Source organism: Rhincodon typus, chromosome 16, assembly GCF_021869965.1.
Source record: "Rhincodon typus isolate 14 chromosome 16, sRhiTyp1.1, whole genome shotgun sequence".
NCBI lineage: Eukaryota > Metazoa > Chordata > Chondrichthyes > Orectolobiformes > Rhincodontidae > Rhincodon > Rhincodon typus.
Window position 1 is genome coordinate 16,223,162 of NC_063347.1, and position 24,192 is coordinate 16,247,353.

The window sequence follows — 24,192 nt, forward strand, 5'->3', positions numbered from 1 at the left end:
AAAACTCTCAAATCCTTCACCAAGCACTAATAATACCCCAGCCAGTAAAATCCACTTTACTCCTGTTCATCCTTATTAACAATATCCCATTCCCTTTCGGCATGCTATTTTTATAATTCTACTCTACCTGAATTCGAGGAATTGCTGATTCCGCTGGGAGACAGAAGGGAATTCCCAGAACCTTGCCGAGCCGGGAAGAATACACATGATCCCCAAGAACTGCAGACAGTTTGACAGTGAGGTGGACCTGTAGGAGGCTTTCAAAGGCTGATGCAGGAGGAAAGTGAACAAACATTGGAAAATTGTCAATCTAGGATATAACCATCTGACAGCACTTTAATTAAAATTAACCCAGAGTGCACTGACTCACTTGAGAGAGGATGAAGCTCTACTAATGCACAGCCATCTACAGCAGTGAGAACCTTGTACATTGTTACAGCCTTCTTTGCTTCCTTCCGCTGAAAGTTTCCAGGCGTGGGATGAAAAATTGGAACTACCTATTAGTGTAATAAAGCATGATGAAACTAGCATCATTCCAAGTTTAAAAGGCCATACAGGCAGTGAATATACAGATCCATATATGGTCCCCTGAACCACACTTACATCACATGACTTGCTAGAATTTGTCATTCTCATTATTTCTAGAAGAGAAATGTAGTTTGCATTATCAAAGACAAAAGGCCATTAATTTGTTCCCTTTCTATTTTTCTCAGACTCCTTCCACAAAAGAATGCAGACCATTTCAAATGACTTTATTCTGTTAAGATTAGCAGTTAAGAAAAGTTTTGATTTAAATTTTCCTCCCTCTTCCTAGGGAACTTTCTCAACACTTAACTGATCTCCTCCAACAGCACAGTCAAATTCAGGATCTCCTAACAGACAGTCATGTGAGGTAATCCACATGTTGTACATGAACAATACAATGTTATCTGTTTTTGATTTTCCAATTAATTGTCTCCAGCAAGTCATGCTCATTCTGACGGGGAAAGTGGAAGGAGATATATCAAATAGAATAATTACCAGCTCATGCTCGCCAATGTTCTGCTTTTTCAGAGCAACATTGATTCCTCCCTCTGCAGGTTCTGGGATGCCCACTGTCACTGCACTGTTAGAGAAAAAGTACAATAAATGCAAGAAATAAGGAGAGACATACAGAACCCTGGATTGATAGTGTGATTCTCACCACCGTCATGTGCCATAAATTTATAATTTAAATTCATTGAACTTGATTCTGTAAGATAGAATAAATGTATACATAAATAAAGTAAAAATTAAACAATGAAAGAACTTTAGCAATTATTGACATCACATCCCCTGGGCATTTTCAAATAATGTACATCCAGTGAAATACTTCTTAAATACTGTTGTTATGCAGACAAGTTAAAAGATGTCAGAAATAATTATGTGTTGAAAGCCAAGAAATAGAAGGGGATTAGTTCATTTTTTACACCTTCACTATCACCGCCTTTTCATAACAAGTTTAACAACTTTTTCTATTCTGCATTCTAGTCATTGATGCACGCCCTGTTATTCTGCTTCCTGGGCATTCTCAAAGTTTTGCAATACCTCTTGGCTACATTGTAATACCTCCCCTGCTGCATCGCCAATCACCCTTATACATATCCACTCACATTCATATCCTGCCATCACTTCTCAGCAATACTCGCACGTCTGTTATGCCATAGATCTGGCAGCTGGCCACAACATCAGCATTTATACATTTAATACACTGATTTAAAAAAAATGATAAAACTATCTTTGAAACAAAAAAGTAAGTCACATTTGAAAGCATAGCAGAAGTCATTTAAATAGTTTCAAACAAATGACTTGACTGGAGTGCTACTCCCAAATCAAATTCAGCTGGAGACTGTCCTGTGCCCACTAATATTCAGTTTGCAGTAGCCCTGCCCTGAGCTCATCAATAGTCAAAGAGTAGCTGCCCATTTATTCACAGGGCTCAGTAATGTTCAGCCACTAACAGCTGCAATATTGATACCCGAAAGGAGCAAAGCTCATGTGAAAATTCAAGGCAAAAGTCTGTGCATAATGCCCATTTCTGGATATATCTATATGTCAACTCCATTTTATTTATTCAGTAGTTAAAAGGTAGTACAATTTTGTTTCTATTAAACTGTTACTGGGAATTTGTTTCATTGATTAATAACTGTGAGAAGTACCCCAGGTTAGCACATATAAACTTTTATCATTTAGTTATTTCTGCTTTGTATGGTAATTCAAACATTACCAATAACTGGTGAGTGCTTCCTTCCTTCTCCGAGCTTGGACGAAGGCATCCTCAATGTATTTGGTGGTTTGGTGACAGGTGGAAAGCAGAACCAGGCCAGAACAGTCCCTGTGAAGAAACAGCACAACAGTCAATGTTTTAGAGGGGGTTATCAGTCACACTTTGAGTTACTCACATGCATATATAAACAGATTACATAGCTGTACTGTATGTGAGACTTGTATAAGTGACGGCTTTATATTTACATGTTTATAATGATAGTGCTCTAAATGAGAGAACTGGTAATACTTTGAATTATGAGGATCGTCTGGAGTCATGCATCTACATTTGTATTGTGAAAGTGGACTTGGAGCTAACCCCTTTGTTATTACTGACATCTCTCTACACATTCTGCTGCAAATCGGTATTTTTCACATCATTACACTTGCATTCGCCTTGCATTGCTCCCCTAAGTATAGCTGGGCTGGCTTGTGCTCTGGTGCCCTAGAAGTCCAGCACTACTTCCAGCATGCCACTTTGGTTTGGCATGTACGTCAAAGCTACTCCATCACACAAGTACTCCAGCTCTATGTTTATCTGTGTCATGCTAGCCAAAATTGTCATAAATGTGTATCTATGCGTGTACTCAGATTCTATTTGTGGACTTACGCTACTCCAACATGCATTTAATCCTGTATCTATACTGTTGTGGCATAAATATTTCCTACACAAAAATCAAATCCATTATGCTTTGTTCCTACATGTTCCCCCAAATTACATTCAGATCCAGTATACACTCCTAGTCTCACAGCTCTTACAGAGGAGAACTGGCAGATTCCCACAGTTAAATCATTTACCTGTTACTTGCTTTTACAATGTGGAGTTCTTTTGAAAGATGCAATCGCTGCTGAAGTTCTGGAAGCAGCGAGGTAAAGGAGAGTTCTTTACCTGTTAAGGGAAAAATAAAGCAATGATTCTCATTCAGTCAGTCGTAATCAAGCTGCTTTTGCGGTTTGATTGGAGTTGGCATGGTGCTAATATCTCATCTTACACCTCTGGTCCCGTTCTTCTCTTTCTACCCTGACTATTCATTTAAGGAAATGGGGGAACTCGCTGAGCTACAGGTACAAATTTGAGCGCCAGGATTCACAAAGACTATAATTATAAACTGAAAGAAATTCAAGAGGTTTCTGTATGGTGCCCTCAAGAGGAGTTCATCTAGGTTCCTGGTTTTGTGCCTACACTGTGAGGGAGAAGAATGATTCCAGTTTATATGCAGTGCCTCTGTGGCAGAATTCTGACAGTTCCAATTTCTTTAGGGATCCAATTAGAAAAGCCCTTTGAATTTTCTACACAAGGGTTTCCAGCTCTTCTTAAAACAAAAGCATTTTTCCCCCCAAGTAAATTTCACTGTATTTATACCAATATCTTCACAAAATTTCATTGAGCTTTTAATAAAATTTGTGATTGTTTTGAGCAACTTGAATAATAAACTACTAAAGCTAATAATTATCCAATCAAACTAGTGAAACCAATTGTAAAATAGAGAAAAAAGAAACATAATCTGGATATTTTGGCTCTAAATGTCATTTCTGTCGCAGCACAGATGTGTGCTGTGTGCAAAATCACTGTGCATTGAGTGTCTGTTTGAATGTAATCAAAAGATTGTGGGTCCTAGCAAGCTGAGGGAGGGCAGCTCGTAATGATCTGCTTGAAAATAAAGTGGGGTTTTAAATATCTCTTTCCTACTAGTCAATTTCTCCTCCTCCCTCTTTCTCCTGAAGGCATAAATGTCTTTCCAGTGTTCCACAGTACCAGGGCAACCTACCGTACTCCTTTCACTAAATGTCTGTTATTCATGTGTGACAGTCAGTGTTAAACAGACAAATCACTTCTGAGGCTGACCCTGTCCTTACCTAATGAATAAATATATACACTTTACATGTGCACCCTCCATGCATCAGTTTAATTGAACTTACCCCTTTATCATGGTCTCTACTGGCTAACATGGACCACTGTCTCAGTGAACTGCGCTACATGATTTTCATCAACCATTTGAACAGGCACTGAGCAGACTAATCATTCGAACTTACACGCTCTCACACAGTAAGTATTCATTGTCTGAACATTAATTATGCTGTCATCTTACCACATAATGTCCAACTTGGAGGAAAGTTGAATAGATATTTCCAGAAATATAGTGTCATTCTGGAACCAGCCACCAAAAGCTGCATAAGAAGAGTTGGGTAAAAGTCAAGTCTCAACTTAGTTGTTCCAACCCCCGTGACAAAGCACTGAGCCTCTATTCAGTGCCACTGTATGACAACAATTTTGAAATCAGAGCCTTATTGTGAAGATAACAGTGGATCTGAAAACGTGTCCTGCAGCTTTTAGAACGAACTGTGACACCTTACTGGAGTGTAATTCAATAATGATTTGAGAAAAGTGACAATTCACGAAAATGCATACTGTTACCTGTGATGGGAAGTCCTGATGGTTTATTGATACCAATCAAAGGATCTGGTAAAGAAGTTTAAAAGAAAGGTTAGAAATCAAATTTATTCTTAGAAACCAATTTATTCTGTTAATACGTTAAGAGAAATGTTATAAAGCAGGGATGTGCACGCAATGACACAGAAACTATTGTTTTCATTGCTTAACAAATCTGTTTACATGGAGCTAAAACCTTGACCTGAAATTGGTTGAAGTGAGTTATGACAGTCATGAAGGCTGCAAACTTCAAATGTTAATACATCCCAAGTTTCTTAAAATATGTCACATGACCAACAAAATGTGCATCAAACCAACATTTGACCCAATTGGTCTGAAACAGTGAAATCTCTTCAGTATTGACCGGTGTTCATGTAAATGTAACATGTTAACACTGCAATCACATTCACCACACAAAAATATATTATATAATTAACTCTTATTTCACATCGCCAATGTTCATAAGCTTAAGTTTTCCGGTAAGGAATTGGGTGGTAAATGTTTCCATGCTGCACTTTAACCGTTGGGGTTCTAATCAATGCCTCCAATCCCAGCAATTTTTTCCCTTTCTATTTATTATTATCATGTGGACATTGATGGCTAGACCAGCGTTCAATGCCCATCCCTAACCACCCTTGAGGATACAGTGGTAAGCTACCTGTCTATGTGGTGAAGTTACTACCACATTGCTGTCAGGCAGCATGTTCCACAATTTTGACCCAGAAACATTAAATCAATAGTGAGATTAGTTCAAAATCAGGAGCATGTGACTTGGATGGCAACTTGCAAGTGCTACTGTTCTTATACACCAGCCGGTTTTGTCCTTTTTAAATGCAAGTTGTCACAAGAATTGGAGGTGCTGTCAAGGAAACCTGTACAAGCAGGTTCAGTGTAACTTTTAGATGATACACTCTGCAGCTGCTGTGTGGCAGTGGTGCAGGGAGTGAATATTTAAGATAGTGGGCAGGGAGTGAATATTTAAGATAGTGGACAGGGAGACAGTCAAATGGGCTGCTTTAATATGGAAGTTTTTCAAGGAGTTGCACACATCCAGGCAAGTGGAGGGTATTGCAACGAACTCCTAATTTGTGCCTGCTAAGTGGTGGAAAGGCATTGATGAGTTAGGAAGTTATTCATTCGATATAGAATATCTGCCCTCTAAATTGTCATTGTGACACAGTATCTATGTGACTCGTCCTTTTAAGGTTTTGGTCAGGAAGGAAGCATAATCGGTGTGAGAAAGACATCACATGACTGAGGCAGGATGAGTGAATACAGCTGGGAATTTGGTTCAAAGTGAGAATTTGGTGTTTAGGTGGAAAGAAGTACTTTAAATGAGGTTTACTGCAAAAAGTAACTAAATTGGGAGTTTGATGATTTGATTGAAAGTTATAAAATCCTAAATGGTCTTGACAGAGCAGAAGTGGAAATGATGTTTACTCGTGTATGTCAGTCCAGAACTAGGGGACACCTTTAAAAGGTAGTGTCTGCTGATACCGGCGACTGTGGAAAACTGCATATGCACACAATTCCAGGCTCAACACATTATCTCTTCAAATTTACATATCACATCACGCACAAAGCTGTTTTTGAAATGGGGCTCAGTAGTGTGGTGGGGAATGAAAGGGAGGATCCCAGGTCCCATTTCCACCCGCTTCTCCCAGATTTCATTCCCCTTTCCTTCTCCTGGGTCCTGTCCACCCACTCTCCAGGTCGTATTCTTCCCTCCCTCCACCTCTTGGGACTCACCTTCCTCTCCCATCTCAGGTCCCAAGTGCAAATTTAAATGGAAACATAATGCACGAGCACTGGTGTCAGAAAACACAGCCATTCTAAAACTAGGGGGGTTGCCCTTTTAGTGAAGAGATTAGAGTAATACTTTCCTCTCAGAGGGTTATGTGACTTCGGAACTGAATGTCTCGGAAACGGTGGAGGCGGGATCATTTAAAGCAGAGATAGATTCTTGTTAGGCAAGGGAATTGAAGTTTGTCAAGGAAAGATGGGAATGTAAAATTCAGAACAGAAATGGAACAGCATAATGTTATTGAATGGTGGAATAGGCCTGAAGATCCAAATGGCAAATGAAAAATTGTCCGACATTGCTAGAGGGATGGAGTTTAAAAGCAGGGAGGTTATGCTGCAGCTGTGTAGGGTGCTGGTGAGGCCAAACCTGGAGTACTGTGTACAATTTTGGTCTCCTTACTTGAAAAAAGGATGTACTGGCACTGGAGGGGTGCAGGGGAGGTTCACTCGTTTGATTTCAGAGTTGAGAGGGTTAACTTAAGAGGAGAGATTGAGTAGACTGGGACGATACTCATTGGAATCTAGAAGAATGAGGGGGGATCTTATAGAAATATATAAAATTATGAAGGGAATAGGTAAGATAGAAGCAGGGAGGTTGTTTCCATTGGCAAGTGAAACTAGAACTGGGGGGCATTGCCTCAAAATAAGTGGGAGCAGATTTAGGACAGAGCTGAGGAGGAAGTTCTTCTCCCAAAGGGTTGTGAATCTATGAAATTCCCTGCCCAGTGAAGCAGTTGAGGCTACCTCGTTGAATGTTGTTAAGGCAAAGATAGATAGATTTTTGAACAGTAAAAGAATTAAGGGTTATGGTGAGCAGGAGGGTAAGTGGAGCTGAGTCCATGAAAAGATCAGCCATGATCTTATTGAAGGCGGAGCAGGCTCGAGGGGCCCGATGGCCTACTTCTGCTCCTGTTTCTTATGTTCTGCTCCTAATTTGTACTTTAACATGGTCAGAGGTGACACCCCAAATATGTTGATGGTGGGAGCTTCAGCAACAATAATGCTATTGCATGTCAAGGTGAGATAGTTAGATCCTGTCTCTCAACGGAGCTTCTCACTGAATAGCACTTAAAATCATACAGTACAAAAGAGGCCCAGCAAGTCTGTAATGTCAAAGTACACTATGACCTACATCAGTCCCACCTTCCCGCACTAGCTCAAATCTTATAACACTTCATGTGCTCATCCAAGTATGTTTTAATGGTTGTGAGGTTCCCTGCCTCCAATACTGTAACTCCCCCACTCCGGTGATCGAAAATGCCCTCAACCACATCTCTTACACACCTCTGCTCTCACATCCCCTCCCCCCAACAGAAATAAACACAGAATCCCCCGTGTCCTCACATATCACCCCATCAACCTCCGCATCCAGCACATCATTCTCCACCACTTCTGCCACCTACAATCTGACCCCTCAACCAAAGATATATTTCCCTATCTGCTTTTTGTAGGGACCGCTCTCCCTGCAACCCTCTCATCCACTCCACACTCCCCACTAACCCCACCACCTTTCCCTGCAACCGCAGGAAGTGCTACACCAGCCCCTATACCTCCCCCCCTCACCTCCATTTAAGGCACAAAACAAACCTTCCACATTAGTCAGGGGTTCACCTGCACATCCATCAACTTTGGCCTACTGCATCTGCTGCTCCCAATATGGCCTCCTCTAAATCAGTGAGACCAAGCGGAGGCTCACAGACCACTTTGTACAGCATCTGCGCTCTGTATGCAACAAATGACAAAACCTTCTGGTCGCGAACCATTTTAACTCTGCCTCCAACTCCCTGGGTGACATGTCAATCCTGGGCCTCCTCCAGTGTCACAATGACGCCACCCACAAACTGGAGGAGCAGCACCTCATATTCTGCCTCAGGAGCCTACAGACCGATGGCCTAAACATGGAATTCACCAGTTTTAAAATCTCCCATCCCCGGCCTCATCCCATGTCCAACCCTCCCTCTCATCCCCACCTCCTTGACCTGACACAACTTGTCCATCTTCCCTCCCATCTCACTGACCAATCCCCACCACTCCCTACCTGCACTCACCTATCACCATCCCACCTACCTTCCCCAGCCCCATCCCTCCTCTCTCTATTTATTTCTGAGCTCCCTTCCCCCCACCGCCCACCCACCATTTCTGAAGAAGGGTCCCAACCCGAAACGTCAACTTTCCTGCTCCTTTGATGCTGCCTGGCCTGCTGTCTTCCTCCAGCTCCACGCTGTGTTACCTCTGACCTAATCCTGTTTCTCTTCATTGACGAAATGCTCCAACCTAGGCAACATTCTGGTGAATCTCCTCTGCACCCGCTCCAGTGCAACTGCATCTCTTATACAGTGGGGTGACCAGAATTGCACATCGTACTCCATTGTGCTAACCAAAGTTCTGTACAGCTCCAAATGCCACAACCAATAAAGGCTATTAAAGACATTGCTGCTTAAGTCTTTATTAGGCCAATTGTACAGCTGCAAGGGGAGATGGTGGTTTCACAGTAATATCACTGACCCTAGTAATACTCTAAGGAAAGTAGTTCAAATCCCACCAAGACTGGTGGCAGAATTTATATTGAATTAGTAGAATCAAGAATTGAAAGCTAATTTCAGTAACGGTGACCATGAAACTTTTGCTGATAGCTGCAAAAATCCATCTGGTTAATTAACGCACTTTGGAGAAGGAAGTCTTGCCATCCTTACCTGGTCAGGCCAACATGTGACTCCAGACCTAGAGCGACATGGTTGACACTGAAAAAGCCTAGGAAGCCATTCAGTTTAAAGGCAGTTACGGATGGGCAAAAAATGCTGGCCATGCCAGTGATGCCCACACCCCATGAATGAATAAAACAAAGTAGCAATGATACTTTGCAAGCTATGCAGAGAGGCGTATTTATTAAGACAATTCAAAGCTATGCAAAGGAATGTTGATTATTATTAGTGCATGCCACAAGTGCTACTCCCAGCAGAAGGCACTGATTCCCCATTGAAGCAATGCTCCACATGCAACTTTCACTATCTGGCCCAAGTCTCCAAAACAAGTGTTGAAAGTGCCTGACAACATGGCATTTAACCAGAGATACAAAAGAGCCGAGATTACTAGGCACACCTTTGGGCACGTTATTTGTCTCTAGATACAGGTCCTAACCCATTTACAGCTGTATGGGATGCTTCACACGCCTTCGTTTAACCTAAAGAAAATGGAGTTGACTTTACTGAAATGGATACTCACTTTCCTGGTATACCACACTGGTAGCTAGCATTTCCAGAAGGTCTTCTCTGGTCAGCTTTTCAAGCACTGGGACACCTGGATCTTGAAGGATACTAACAACTTTGTCTTTTTTCAAATGCTGCCTATGTTTCTGTTTTTGCCTCTTGAGCCAGATGTCAGAGCTGAAGAAGAAATAGGGACATCGAATGAAAGATAAAACAATGGTTGTCTTCTAGATCCAGGAGCAGCTATTCCTCGGGTATTCCCAGCACCAGCTCTACCCATACTACCTTTGTCATTTTTGATCCTGCTCATCAATCTACTCACAACACTGCCTGTATTTATTTTCATCAGCTCCTATTTACATTATCCTCAACAGAAGAATGGCATGTTCACATATCACTTTTTGGGGAAGCTGCCAAGAACGAATTCCCATCCTCTCTTAAGAACCATTTTACAATGGCAAACTTCCTAATGACAGGTCCAACTACCCAATGTCACTTCAGGCAGGGTTTCAAACTTGGCTTTGTCATTGTGAGACAACTACTGACCAACGTAAGTTCCTACACTTTCACATTTCCACTGTTTAAGATGACTTCTGTGTAGATGCACTCAGAACATTAAGAACTAACAGCTAGGAACAGGAGTAGGCCATCTGGTCCCTCAAGCCTGCTCCACCATTCAGTAAGATCATGGCTGATCTTTTCATGGACTCAGCTCCACTTACCCGCCCGTTCACCATAGCCCTTAATTCCTTTATGGTTCAAAAATCTATCTTTGCCTTAAAGACATTCAACGAAGTAGCCTCAACTGCTTCGCTGGGCAGGGAATTCCAGAGATTCACAGCCCTTTGGGTGAAGAAGTTCCTCCTCAACTCAGTCCTAACTGCTCCCCCTTACTTTGAGGCTATGTCCCCTTGTTCTAGTTTCACCTGCCAGCAGAAACAACCTCCCTGCTTCTATCTTATCTATTCCCTTCATAATTTTATATATTTCTAAGAGATTCCCCCTTCATTCTTCTAAATTTCAATAAGTCTGGTCCCAGACTACTCAATGTCTCCTCAGAAGCTAACCCTCTCAACTCTGGAATAAACGTACTGAACTTCATCCGCACCCCGTGAATGATAGTACATCCTTTCTCAAGTAAGGAGACTAAAACTATACACCGTACCCCAGTGTGGCCTCACCAGCAACCAATACAGCTGCAACATAATCTCCCTGTTTTTAAACCCCATCCCTCTATCAATGACGGAAATATTCCATTTGTCTTCTTAATTACTTGCAAACCAACATTTTGTGATTCATGCACAAGGGCACCCGGGTCTCTCTTCACAGCAGCAATTTTTCACCATTTAAATAATCGTCAATTTTGCTGTTATTCCTATGGAAATAGATGACTTCACATCTACCAACATTGTATTCCATCTGCCAGACACTTGCCCACTCACTTAACCTATCTATATCCCTCTGCAGACTTTCAGTGTCCTCCGCACACTTTGCTCTACCACTCCTCTGTGCCATGTGAACCTTGATACACTACACTTGGTCCCCAACTCTAAATCATCTACGTAAATTGTAAACAATTTCAGTCCCACCACTGATCCCTGAAGTACACCACTAGCCACTGATCGCCAACCAGGAAAAATACCCATTTATCACACTCTTTGCTTTCTGTTAATTAACCAATCCTCTATCCATGCTAATACATTAACCGGAAAGCCATGTACCTTTATCTTATGCAGCAGCCTTTTGTGGTTTGTACTCTTACTGTGAATATTCTCAATGGAAACCACAATCGTAGTTTTGCATTGACAATATGTTAACACCTCAGTTTGCATGTCCTGTTGAACAATGGGACTATATCCAAAATTTAATAAGTATTTACTGTCCCTTGATAAATTAAAATACTTCAGTTTGGGAAATAAAACAACTTTCCCCCTCACCAGGATACCATACTGGAGACATGAGATGCTGAGTCAGTCAGAAGTCTTTGTATGAAAAAACAGGGGCGTCCACGCATGACTGATGTCAGAGCCGAAACTCGTGTCCATATTTGTTTCCATACGCGATTCATCCTAAAACAAAACCACAACCACATCAACATCCCAACCACAGATGAAGGCCACACAATATTCTCAAAATATTTCTGTTCACTCACACACAAAGCTCGTATCTCCCAAAGCTATGTCTCCATTAACCTTAAATAGGAGCATGGACAAATTGGATAGCTCTACCAAAGAATCAACATAGATACAATGGGCTGAAAAGCCTCCTTCTGTGCTGTATCATTCTGTGATTCTGCATATAACTGCATTCTACGTCCGAAGCGAAAGAATGAGAAATCTATGAATCCCAATAAAGGTTTTTAATCAAGTTCAGGTGTAGAGAGGTTACCATGAACTCTACGAACAAGAACAGCCAATAATTGTACTAAGTTTGCATCATCCTTGTTGCAATTTCAAAAGCGATCACTACCCACATCCTGCCCAGAGAAATCAAGGAAACTCAAAGTTTCAACAACAGTCCTGATGTAAAAGTACTAATGTAGTGCTATTCCTTCCATGCGTCAGGTCCTCAATAAAGTAATTAAAAATGAAAATATGTACTTTGTTACCTGTAATGTAGGAATGGTGTACTGAAGTTAGTATGAATATACTGGTGATTCAATATTCCTACTTTTAATGCACTTGTCCACCAGTTCCGTTACCTGCTAACTTGATTGTTGGCATTTGTTATTACATCTTTCAATGTTTTTAACATGATTATTTATATACACGAATATTTCCAAATATAAGTTACAATGCGATTCAACCTTTGAGATGCAATTGTTACCCACCCTGTAATTGCTCAGGAGTGACTTGTTGGGCCAATTCAGAGAGCATCTACACATGTTCATGAGACCAGGTGTGTAAACCTGTTGGGTTTTTAATGATATTGATAACTGTGTCGACTTGCGCATAGTCAACTCAAAGCTGGGTGGGAGGTGAGCTGTGAGGAGGATGCAGAGATGGTTCAGCGTGATTTGGACAAGTTGAGTGAGTGGGGCAAATGAAGTACAATGTGGATAATGTTAGGTTATCAATTTAAGTAGCAAAAACAGGGAGACGGATTATTATCTGAATGGCAATAGATTGGGAAAGGGGGAGGTCCATGTCATTGGGGTCCTTGTACACCAGTTGCTAACAGTAAGCATGCAGTTACAACAGACGGTGATGAAGGTAAATGGTATGTTGGCCTTTATAGTGCGAGGATTCGGCTACAAGGATGTCTTGCAGTAATTGTACAGGGCCTTGGTGAGAACACACCTGGAGTACGGTTTGCAGTTTTGGTCTCCTAATCGGAGGAAGGATGTTCTTGCTACAAAGGGAACGCAACATAGATTTACCAGACTGATTCCTGGAATGGCAGGACTCGCATATTAAGAGCGATTGGATTGGTGAAGACTATTTCCACTGGAGTGAGAGGTGATCTCATCAAAACCTACAAAACTCGAAGAGGACTAGCCAGGGTAAACAACACAGGAAGGAGTTACCGATGACCAGGGAGTCCAAAACCAGGGATCACAGTCTAAGGTTACGGGTAAGCTATTTAGGATGAGGAGAAATTCTTGCACCCAAACAGTGGTGAGTCAGTGGAATTCTCTATCACAGAAAGCAGTGAAGGCCAAAATATCAAATGTTTTCAAGGAATTATAGTTCTTGGAGCTAAAGGGATCAAAGGGTATGGGGAGAAAATGCGAACAGAGTACTGAGTTGGATGATCAGTCATGACTATATTGAATGGCGCAGCAGACATGAAATGGCCTACTCCTGCTCTTATTTTCTATGTTTCTACGGTCACCACTGACACCATTATTAAGATTAACTTTCAAATCCAGATGTCATAGTGGGACTTGAACACAGAAGATTAACTTAGGCCTCTGGATTTCTAGTCCAGAGATAATACCATCATACAACAGTCACCCGTAAGGTTTCTTGAGTTGTTTGTGTAGACATTTAATCTCAGATCACTGCTGGCAGAAAATAGATTGTTGTAATATCACCAGGCTTTACATCAGTGATTGGTTGCAATCTTGGGATGTGGAATATTGACTCATGAACTGAGGTGTCACTGGATGGGCCAGATTTATTGTCCTTCTTAAACGCCTTCAAGAAGATGGTGCTGAGCTGCTATCTTTTTTTCTAGTCCTGAAGTGCTCTTAGACACAACTGAATGTTTTCTTTCCCATCACCAAATCACCATGACTTTTGTCTTTAAACTATTAAACACTACCGGTAATCATCCATGCAGCCACTTAGAAATTCATATGCAAAGCCCACAAATGAAAACCATCAAAAGTGAAGATGGGGGCGGGGTCAGGGAGAGATGGAAGGGGCTTAATCAAAACGGAGTTGAATAGGGAGATAGAGCACTGTATCCCTCATGGCGCTCACCTCTCTGTAAAGATATTGAGAACACCAATAGACACTGCATTCTCCTTCTCCAAGGACACCCAGGAGTGAATGTAACCATAGACTTACAAATCAGGAGATAGTGGAATCCCATGTGAAGGCAGGGCTTTGTGATGATTGACCAGTCGAATGACCAGTGTCAGGACTCTGGCAAAGGCGTAATGGAAGGTCATACAGAGTCAGAGTCGCAGAGTTTTACAGCATGGAAACAGACCCTTCAGTCCAACTCATCCATGCTGACCAGATATCTTAAAGTAATCTAGTCACATTTGCCAGCATTTGGTCCATATCCCTCCAAGCCTTTCCTATTCAAGTATCCATCCAGATGTCTTTTAAATGATGTAACTGTACCCTCCTCCACCGGCAGCTCATTCTAAACACATAACACCCCCTGTGTGATAACGTTGCCCCTAAGGTCCCTTTTAAATTTTTCCCCTATTCTTAAACCTATTCCTACTATGGACTCCCCTGCCCTGGGCAAAAGACCTTGAATATTCATCCTATCTATGCCCCTCATGATTTTATAAACCTCTACATATGATGACATCTCACATATTATGTCCAGTCAAAGTTGGCAAAGCAAGTCCATCAATCAGTGGTTTCCAAAGTGGGTCCAGACCATAAGTGGGATTGTGAGCTCCAAAGCAGCACTAGCCATCATGGAACTGCAGTCAAGTTTATAACCGCTGTATTCTTTCTTTAATAGACAGCAACCCCAGCCCCATCCTTCCAGGCTCTTTCCACCCCAGCTAGTCTCACTGAGGGGCCATAACAATTTTTAAGCTCAAAACGTGGCCACAGTGGGAGAAGGTCTGGGAAGCACTGCCACGGATTGTTTGAAAAGCATCATCAGCAATGGAGCTGCCAAAAAGTAGTGACCCTGTAGAAGTCCCCCTCACCATCAAGACTTGGAAACACATTGCCATTCCTTCAGTGTCACTAGATCAAAATCCTGGAACTCCCTCTTGAACGCCATTGTGGATCTACCTACACTAAATGGGCTGCAGTGATCCAAGATGGCAGGGTCCCCATCGTTTTCTCAAGGGGCAAGTTGGGATGGGAAATAAACGCTGGTGCAGCCAGTAAAGCCCACATCCCATAAATAAACATTAAACAAAAGTGGTGGTCGTGTAATTGGGGGTTTGAAGGTACAGATCCAGTGCAATAGGTATTCACTGGAAGAAGGGTAAAACGTTTCTCCTCCTAGACATAAATTACACTTGACCAAAAAGAAAGAAACTGAAAACTGGCTTATCTTAATGATTTTTTTAAAAGGAAGCTATCAGGCACCAGGTCATTTAATGAAACACTGGGATCGTCCTGACAAAGCCAGGTTGTCTGGTCATCCTAGTCAATGGAAAGATGACCAGTGAAGGTAGTGTAGACATCAGAAGGTCACGGACACTGGCAGATGCAGCGAACAAGTGAGAGGGAATAGACTTTCCAAGTTAAACAAACAGAAAACAAACCGAATGAATGTATACACCACATGGAAAGGTGCTGACCTTAAAGCATGAGTATAGATTCGGTGATGTGATGTAGACCAAGGCAGGATCACTATTTGAAGCACAGGAAGATGGCAAGGTGAGGAGAGGGGGAAAGGGTGACTTTTGAAGTTGCTCTAATAGTCTGCTCCTGAAAAACCCGTCTTGGTTTCCCCAGAACTCGCTGTCATCAACAGCCAGATACCCCAGACTCTGAGTCTCCCAAAGCCCGACGCTCCACCGGCCGGCGGCGTTCACCACACATGGTCCCCCACTTCCACTTCCTCCGCGCCGGCTGGAAACCCCAGCTTCGAAGATTGGTTCCACCGCGCCTCCCACCAAACAGTTCCGGATGCAGTGGCAGCAACTTAAAATTTACAGACCATTGACTTTTTGTTACTTGGCAAGTTCCTGTTTCTGCTCATTGCAGTGTGGCAAGACTAAGTGACCGAGCTGTACGGGTATTTTTAATAATGGGATGCAGGAAAGTTGTTATTTTTTGCAGAAATTTAAGAATAGTGACTGTCAAAATGATAATTTAACAAGTCCAGTATCTTAGGAAGGGTCTAAGCCCGAAACGTCAGCTTTCCTGCTCCTCTGATGCTGCTTGGCCTGCTGTGTTCATCCAGCTCTACACCTTGTTATCTCAGATTAATTGGACTATTAGTCCCAAAACCTGAACTAATAATCATGATTAGGAATTTGAATTATACCATGGTAGTTTGCAAATTTGTATTCAGTATAAAATAAGAATGTTGGTTGTCACCAATTATCCATCCTTTAAAATGTTTTAGCAAATTAATGTTTTTTTTCAGGAATGTTCATATTCCCAGACTGAATTCACAAAAAGATTTTCCCTTGGCTGTAAAGCCCAATTTCCCTTTAAACTTTGTGCGGACTATCCTATGTGTTCAAACAATTTAAGTTTACAGATAACAGAGAAAATTAAAGACAAAGAGAATACTTGACTCAGATTAATAAAACAAGAATAATTAGAATCAAAGTATCATGCAATTCGAAGGTGATTAAATTAGTAGAACCTGCAGTATGCAACTAAGAGAAAATTTTCAGAACTTGACACTTTAAATATACAACTGAATAAATAGACTCAAAGCAGCCTAACTACCAGAAAGGGGAATGGAGCTAAAGTTAGCTCACCTAAATTCTACTGCAAATAAGCATTTCAGCCTCAGTGGTTGCACAGACATCCCAGTCATACTGCCTTCAGGGTATGATGGAAGTATTTATAGTTGTCGGAATCATCTTCTTCCCTTTGGGAGAAAGGTGGTGGAAATGTTGGAGATATTTCCAAAAATACAAATCTCACTCTCACAATCCATGTTCTAATGAACTAACATAATCACAAAGAATGTGCTATGTTACTTCATGGTAAAAGATAGTTGTGAATGGTGGTGGATAATTAAACAACTCAATGGAGAAGGAGGCTCCACAGACATTCCAGTTCTCAATCATGGAGCAGCCCGGCACATCAGAGTAAAAGATAAGGCTTTATAACCATATTTGCAAGATATGCCAAGTGCACGATCCCCTAGAGGTCCCAAGCATCACAGCTACTGAACTTCAGTCAATTCAATTTGTTGGTCCTACTCGCTATGCGAGTGCACTTGCACTTCCCTTACTCAAGGGATGGGACATCTGGAAGGAGATCAAGTTCCGTCAGCGCCCTTATGCCTAGCCAGTGATTAAATGCATCTGTGGCTCGAGAAATGGAGCGAAGTTCTCCACATATAGCCCAAGATACTGATTGTTTGGCTAGAACTGGTTTTCCATGTTGGTTGTCATCCATTCCAATGAGCCAGCCATGCTCTCACCTGCCAGACCCAGGATATCACACAGATCTTGACTAAAATATCCCTCTACCTTTCACTCCAATCTGCGCATGATCAGTGGCACTTCTGCCAGAAATTCCATTGCTTTCTTTTGCATCTCTGTCAACCCACTAATGGCCGAATCCAGAGGTTCATCATCATATGTACTGGACTCAGCAGGGTTCTGATCTATAGCAATCCTACATGTTCCAGAGATCTCAGACTTTTCTTTTCTCCCCCTCTTTCAGCTGCAGGGTGGTGTCAATGCTGTGCTTGCTAGAATGTGACCCCAAGTCTATTCTTGATAGTTTATAAACTGTGGAGAATGACTGCACTGCTGGAGGCTTGGGGAGGAGGGCACTGATGGTGCATCCTTTGAACCTCCCAATTGTTCTGAGGAGTGGTAAAGATGGACCTGGGGACTGCAACCCTCGTTTTTATTATCCTGACCTGGGAATGAGACCTGGAGGCTGTATAGAAAAACAAAGATTTGTTAGTGTGTTGAGCCACCACCCTTACCCAAGGTTTAAATAAGATAATGGTGCTCAACTGGGAGTAGCAATTTGGAGGCATTTTCTCTAGATGGCTGGAGATATCTAATTTGACTTCAGCTCAACCTCACTCCCTTTGTTCCCCAGACAGCTTAGTGGCTTGTTACTCAAATGGGGTCAGGAACCTAATGCTACACCCAGTTTGGACAGATTTGTACTTTATTTGTGCATGTTCTATTGCAGAATAAAAACATATGATGGGGCATTAATATGGGTACATGAGCACTATCCCTCCATTAATGGATACAGGTAGAGATGTTGATCCCTCATTAATTGTCTCTGTGTATTACCAGGATGTATGTGGATAACCAAGTGTTAAAGATTTCTGAGTGAAAGTTGGTTCAGTTTCATCGAAGAACTACAGTTGATGAGAGACAATAAAGCATTATATGATGTGTGTGCCTGAGATTTCAGTGAAGTCTTTGACAACATCCCACATGGGAGGCTGATAAAGTAAAAGCACATAGGATACAGAGTAACTTGACAAGTTGGATCCAAAACTGATTTAGTGGCAGGAGACAGAGGGTGGTGGCAGAAGGTTGTTTTTTTGACTGGAGCCTGGTGTGCAGTGGTATAACATAGGGATCAGTACTGGGTCCTTTATTGTTTGAGTTATATAAACACAATATAGATGAGAATGCAGAGGGTGAAAAATAAGTTTGCAGATAACACAAAGATTGGTTGGATGGTTGACAGTGAGGAAGGTGGTCTTAGGTCACAGGAAGATGTAGACGGATTGGCCAGATGGGCAGACCAGTGGCTGATGGAATATAACCCTGAAAAGTGTGAGCCAATGCATTTTGGAAGAAGTAACAATACAATGGAGTACTCAATGAATGGCAGAACACTACAAGGCTCAGAGGAAAAGAGGAATTTTTTTTTGGGCTGCTTGTCCACAGATCTCTGAAGGTGGTAGGACAAGTTTACAAAGTGGTTAAAAAGGCTTATGGGATACTTGCCTTTATCAACCATGGCAGTGGAGGTTATGTTGGAGCCGTATGAAACTTTGGCTAGGCCACATCTGGAGTGGTTCTGGTGGCCACGCTATTGGAAAAATGTGATTGCACTAGAAGGGGTGCAGAGGAGATTCACCTGGATGTTGCCTGGGTTGGAGTAGTTTAGCTATAAGAAGAGGCTGGATAAGCTCAAGTTGTTTTTCTTTAAAGCAGAGAAGGCTCATTGAGGTCTGTAAGATTATGAGGTGCATAAGCAGGTTGAAAAGGAGACAGCAATTCCCCTTACTTGAAGGGTCAATAACAAGAAGACATAATTTTAAGGTGAAAGGCAGGAGGTTTAGAGGGGTTTTGAGGAAACCATTTTTGACCCAGAGGGTGAGGAAAATCTGGAAACGCACTGCCTGGGAGGGTAGTAGAAATGAAAAACCTCACAACCTTTAAAACGTATGTGGATGAACATTTGAAATGTCATAACATTCAAGGTTATGAGCTTAGTACTGGAAAGCATGTCTAGCGTAGATTTAGAGTAGCTTTGTTAGTGCAGATTCAACAAACCAAAGGGCCTCTTCTGTACTGTATGATTCAATGACTATACATTATGAGGTACTCAACTCAAAGCCATCTTTTGAGGTTGGGTTTTGTCCTATGCTGGCTATCAGATGTGTGTCCCTGATGTGATGAAAGTTCCTTGAGCTGATGGTGCACAAGATCTGAGTTTTGTAGCTCCTTTTATGTTTTAAGTGTGAACCTTGACAGATTCTTGAGATGTATTATCAATATGATGCAATTAAATAACAGACGTTCATCGTACTTGAGCCAATTAATGGAGATGCCTGGGACCCAACCCACTGTGTGACATTCCTCTGCAGTAGCAATTTTACAAGGCTCACTTGTACTTGGGGACATGAAGCATTGAGTGGCGAGTGGTAGTTAGCCTGGCAGAGTACAGCGTTTCATTCATCCTCTTGTGGCTGGAGCTCTTCAGCTGCCTACAGCTGCCAATCTCTGTAGCTAAACCCTTTTCTCCCAACAGTTTTCAGAGGCATCTGTCAAGTGTGGCATCACTTACTTTCCTGGGCTCCGGCATCGTCGAGGTGAGTCAGGCTGATGAGCAGAGATTGAGTGTTGTTCCTGTGTTGCAGGCAGTGAAGTACTGAGTGGATGCCATTTAAATATGGTGCTTACTTGGTTTGGAGACCAGACACTCTTGGCAGGGAGAGGGCATACCTTCCTGCCCACTTGCCTATAAAATTTGGTATTTCACCCATACATGCACAAATAATGATCTGAGAACATAATTGAGCAATTGACTTCGAGCTATACCACGCTCCACTAGGAGCAGAAGTGCCTCCTGCTTTTAGGCCCACCTGCACACAATCTCAAAAAACAAGATTCAACCACTGTTTTGAAAAGGTAAATACATATATGGAAAATTATTATAGTTTTTTTTTAACAAAAACCTGCGGAAAATTTGTAATGTGTCAGTGCTTCTTGCTGTTTGTCTTAGCTTCCCTCCCTTCACCCTTGGGAAATAAAATATTCAACCATCTTCTTTCTACTTTTTCACATTTCTGCATAGTCTGCTCAGTGATAGAAACAGAGGCATCAGAACAGATGGCCTCCTGACATTTTATTTAGATTTGATTTATGGTTGATAAGGACAGATAAAGCAACTGAACATTAGGAAAATTACAGACTTGCCTGGTCCATACTGAAGAATGTTGGAATTCAAATGAGCAAAATCATTCATGCTTTGAGTAATGATAATCTCTGACATCTAATTGTCTGAGATAGTCAGACTGGTTGATCATCCATAACATTGTTCACAGGCCATCAGGGTCAAATATAGTGGTCGAATAAAATAGGGCAAGGGCAAAGGGCATAACTGGACCAGGATTTGTTGATTTAATTCATACTCATTTTGAAGTCATACATTCTTTCCTATTTTGATATACTTTAATATTATGAATCATTAAATAGCAAAACATGGCAGTTAGGGGAGATGGTATTGTAGAAGTAATGTCAATAGATGAGCACCCCAGAGCCTCAAGTTAATGTTCTGGTGAGATGGTTTTAATCCCACAATGGTAGATTGTAACACTTGAATTCAATAACAAAAAGAAGCTTATCTAAAGCTGTCGATGTTGATTGCTGTTAAAATCTCATCTGGTTCGCTAATGTCTTTTTGGGAAGGAAATTTGTTAGTCTTACCTGCTCTGGCCACTATGTGAGTCCAGATCCACTGAACAATTAGGGATGAGCAATACATGCTGGCCAAGTCAGTGATGCCCACATCCCATGAACTAACAAGAAAAACTAGAGCTGACTAGAGCACAGCAGTCTCAACTGAGAAACTGAAGAACTCAAAACTGAGGTTCTGAAGTATCAGTGCAAAGTGTGATTACATGGTGGCAAACACACACAGGTAATTTTCATTATTAACCTGGTCATAGTAATTTATAATGGAAAAGCTGAGATAGAACTATGATAATAACATTTCAGCATAGAATAATGTTTTGCACACAGGAAAAGCACAGAAACATAAAAGTAACAATATAGACACTGTCAGATCTCCAGATATTTTGTTACATTCCACATTTATTGTACTTGATTGCATCTTATTTGTTATGTTAAATATCTATTGCATCTGATCTATTCCACACATTCTGTTGCTTTAATATTTGTTTTGTATTTCACATTTCCTCTGGTGTTTTCAGTTTAGTTGGTAGATTGACTAAAGCAGAAGTAGGTTTGTTTTATGAAGAGATAGAAACAAATCAAGATATGATCAATGATGAGAACAATGTCCAATTCATTATTAAAATCACTTTCAATTTTTCAGATCCAACTATGTAACCTGACATGCAAGCAGTTGGCTTTTAAACGATTACAAAGCAATTTTTTTTTAAAAGAAGACTTCTCTTTTCAAGACACAATGGCTGCCCAATGGTGCCTATTGTTCACAGAGTAAAAGCTACATTTTATGTAAAGATGATGTCTGAGGGCACAAACCTGCCAAGAGGTAGTGCAAAAAAGTTAGTTTTGTATTAGTGAAAGCATTAGAAAGGACTTGACAGCACAAAGCATCCAGTAGAAATGACTGGATAATCTGGGAACAACTTGGCGGCACAGTAACTGTGTTACTGAAAGAGTGGGAAAGAGCTCGTCAGTAGATGCTTCTTGATGTTGAACAGGTTACTAGTTGCATTCTTATGGGTTTCAATGTACTTGTTGCTGATATCACTTGAAGCTTTAAATTGTGGCTGCAAGCCAGTAATATGGAGCTGGGGAATATTTGGATCTTTTAGTTGCAGCCGTGGTGAATTGTAGGAATAACGCAATGGAGTAGATTTCTCGTGGACAGTTCTAACTCTGTTTGCATCTGTGGCAACTGAGGATCTGGAGTGCTGCATGTCTTTAAAGTTCAACAAGTCAAGACTCAAACATTTCAAATTTACATGGAGAGGATCTCTGAGCATCTGTCGATTGGGCAAAATTAGATGCTTCACAGACATACTCATCTGTGTGATCTTGGATTTAGGCTGCAAACGCTGCTTGCTGACTTTCCGAATCCCTTCAGTCCTGTTAAACTTTGGCACTTCATAATCTTGTTCCACTTTGTCACCTGGGTCACGTTTACAATTGTTTTCAGTTTCAGTAGCTGGAGTTGTTTCAGCAATGTTATTTTTCATTTTCTGCATCTCATCCCATGCTTTTACAATACTGGTGCCCAGAATTTTGGGGCTACTTAATTTCTTTGCCTTTTTACGGTTGTAAGAAGTATAATTCCTAGACTTGTGGTAATGTTTGGAAATGCTGGAAGTTTTTATCTTACTGCAGTTGTTAGTATTGTCAACAGTTTTCTCTTTCCCACAAGTGTTGGAACTGCCATGGTCTTGAATATGGTTGGAATCTTGGGGTATATTATGATTCTTTGCAATGTTAGGATTGGGAACTGTGGAATTGTTCAGATCATTGGAATGATTGGGAATGAGAGAATCTTTTGTATGGCTGGATTTGTTGGGATTTAACGAACTGTCTGTAGTGCTGGAAGTACTAGGATTTGACAGATCCTTTGCAATGTTAGAAACAGTCGAACTTAAGGGATTTTTTGTGACACTGGAATCATTAGGATTTAAAGAATCGTTTGGAGTGCTGGAATTACTGGAATCTGACAGATCTTTTGCCATGCTGGAATTAGTTGAATTTGATTGACTTCTTGTGATGCTAGAATTACTGGGATTCAAAAGATTTTTTGTTGCACTGGAATTCATTGAATATAATACATTTTTTGTGATGCTAAAGTGGTTGGGAATTAAAGAATTCTTTACCATACTCAAATTATGGAAATTTAACACACTCTTTGCAAGGCCAGAATTATTGAGATTAGGTGAAACTTTGCCCTGAATGGGAAGTAAAGGATTCCTTTCATTACCAAAATAGATGAGATTCTTTATATTGCTGGTATTGTAACTCTTTGTAGCAGGTAAATTGAGGGAACGCTTTGCAAATTCAGGATGGGTGTCGATTGCAGAAAGTTTTGATTTGCTTAGATTGCTGCATAGTTTGGGATAGTCTCTATTCTTGGCAGATTCAGCGTTTGCTGGCTTATTTACATCATCATTTAGAGCTACTTGGCGGTGTTGAGATGTGAGACCACAGATTTTTTGCACGGTTTCAGAGATCTGGGAAATGTTACGCAACCCATTGCTCTGGCTCTTTGGAATAAGTGCTGGTGGTTTCTTGATGCTTGATCCTTCAACGAGCAGATTGATCCCTAAGTAAAGAGGAATGGCCATAGTACACTGTAAGAGAAAGAAAACCAAATCACTTGTAATGGACAAAAGAAAGCAAGGTTTCACATCCGCATTCATGGTTATTATAAAGTATCTGAACATTAGCATTACTGGGATAATACCCAATTGTGGCAAATGAAAGGTATGTGGAAAATTAGGTAATATAAAGCACAGTTAATTTGACGCTTTCAATAACCTAGGGCCAATCAGAGTTCTAGTATGCTCCTCCCAGCAAGTTACAGAAGCTGCTAGATGGAGAAAAATGGGGCAGTTGGTGGGGAGAAGAGGTTGTGGGATCATAGGATGTTTTGGGCACAATTATCAGTCATTGAGTCATCGCTACTCCAAAAAGGTCCATTCAGTTCACACAGTCCATACTGGCTCACTCTACTGCAGTCCAATTTGGCC

General features: G+C 41.3%; 2 protein-coding genes across 2 annotated transcripts in view; both read right to left on the reverse strand.

Moving 5' to 3' along the window:
• The window catches only part of LOC109910868 (RNA pseudouridine synthase D3), an 18,358-nt gene extending 2,412 nt beyond the window's left edge, over positions 1 to 15,946 (reverse strand). Inside the window, exons 1-9 of the mRNA XM_020510121.2 lie at positions 15,674 to 15,946; positions 11,661 to 11,792; positions 9,740 to 9,900; positions 4,700 to 4,744; positions 3,082 to 3,172; positions 2,246 to 2,353; positions 1,021 to 1,105; positions 371 to 497; positions 128 to 267 (exon numbers count right to left, since the gene is read on the reverse strand). Coding sequence (XP_020365710.1) covers positions 128 to 267; positions 371 to 497; positions 1,021 to 1,105; positions 2,246 to 2,353; positions 3,082 to 3,172; positions 4,700 to 4,744; positions 9,740 to 9,900; positions 11,661 to 11,791 — 888 coding nt within the window. The 5' untranslated portion in view covers position 11,792; positions 15,674 to 15,946. The remainder of the gene's footprint in view (positions 1 to 127; positions 268 to 370; positions 498 to 1,020; positions 1,106 to 2,245; positions 2,354 to 3,081; positions 3,173 to 4,699; positions 4,745 to 9,739; positions 9,901 to 11,660; positions 11,793 to 15,673) is intronic.
• A 5,695-nt stretch (positions 15,947 to 21,641) lies between these two features.
• The window catches only part of LOC109910870 (tubulin tyrosine ligase 3-like), a 63,076-nt gene continuing 60,525 nt past the window's right edge, over positions 21,642 to 24,192 (reverse strand). Inside the window, exon 16 of the mRNA XM_020510122.2 lies at positions 21,642 to 23,793. Within this exon, the coding sequence (XP_020365711.2) occupies positions 22,129 to 23,793 (1,665 nt within the window). The 3' untranslated portion in view covers positions 21,642 to 22,128. The remainder of the gene's footprint in view (positions 23,794 to 24,192) is intronic.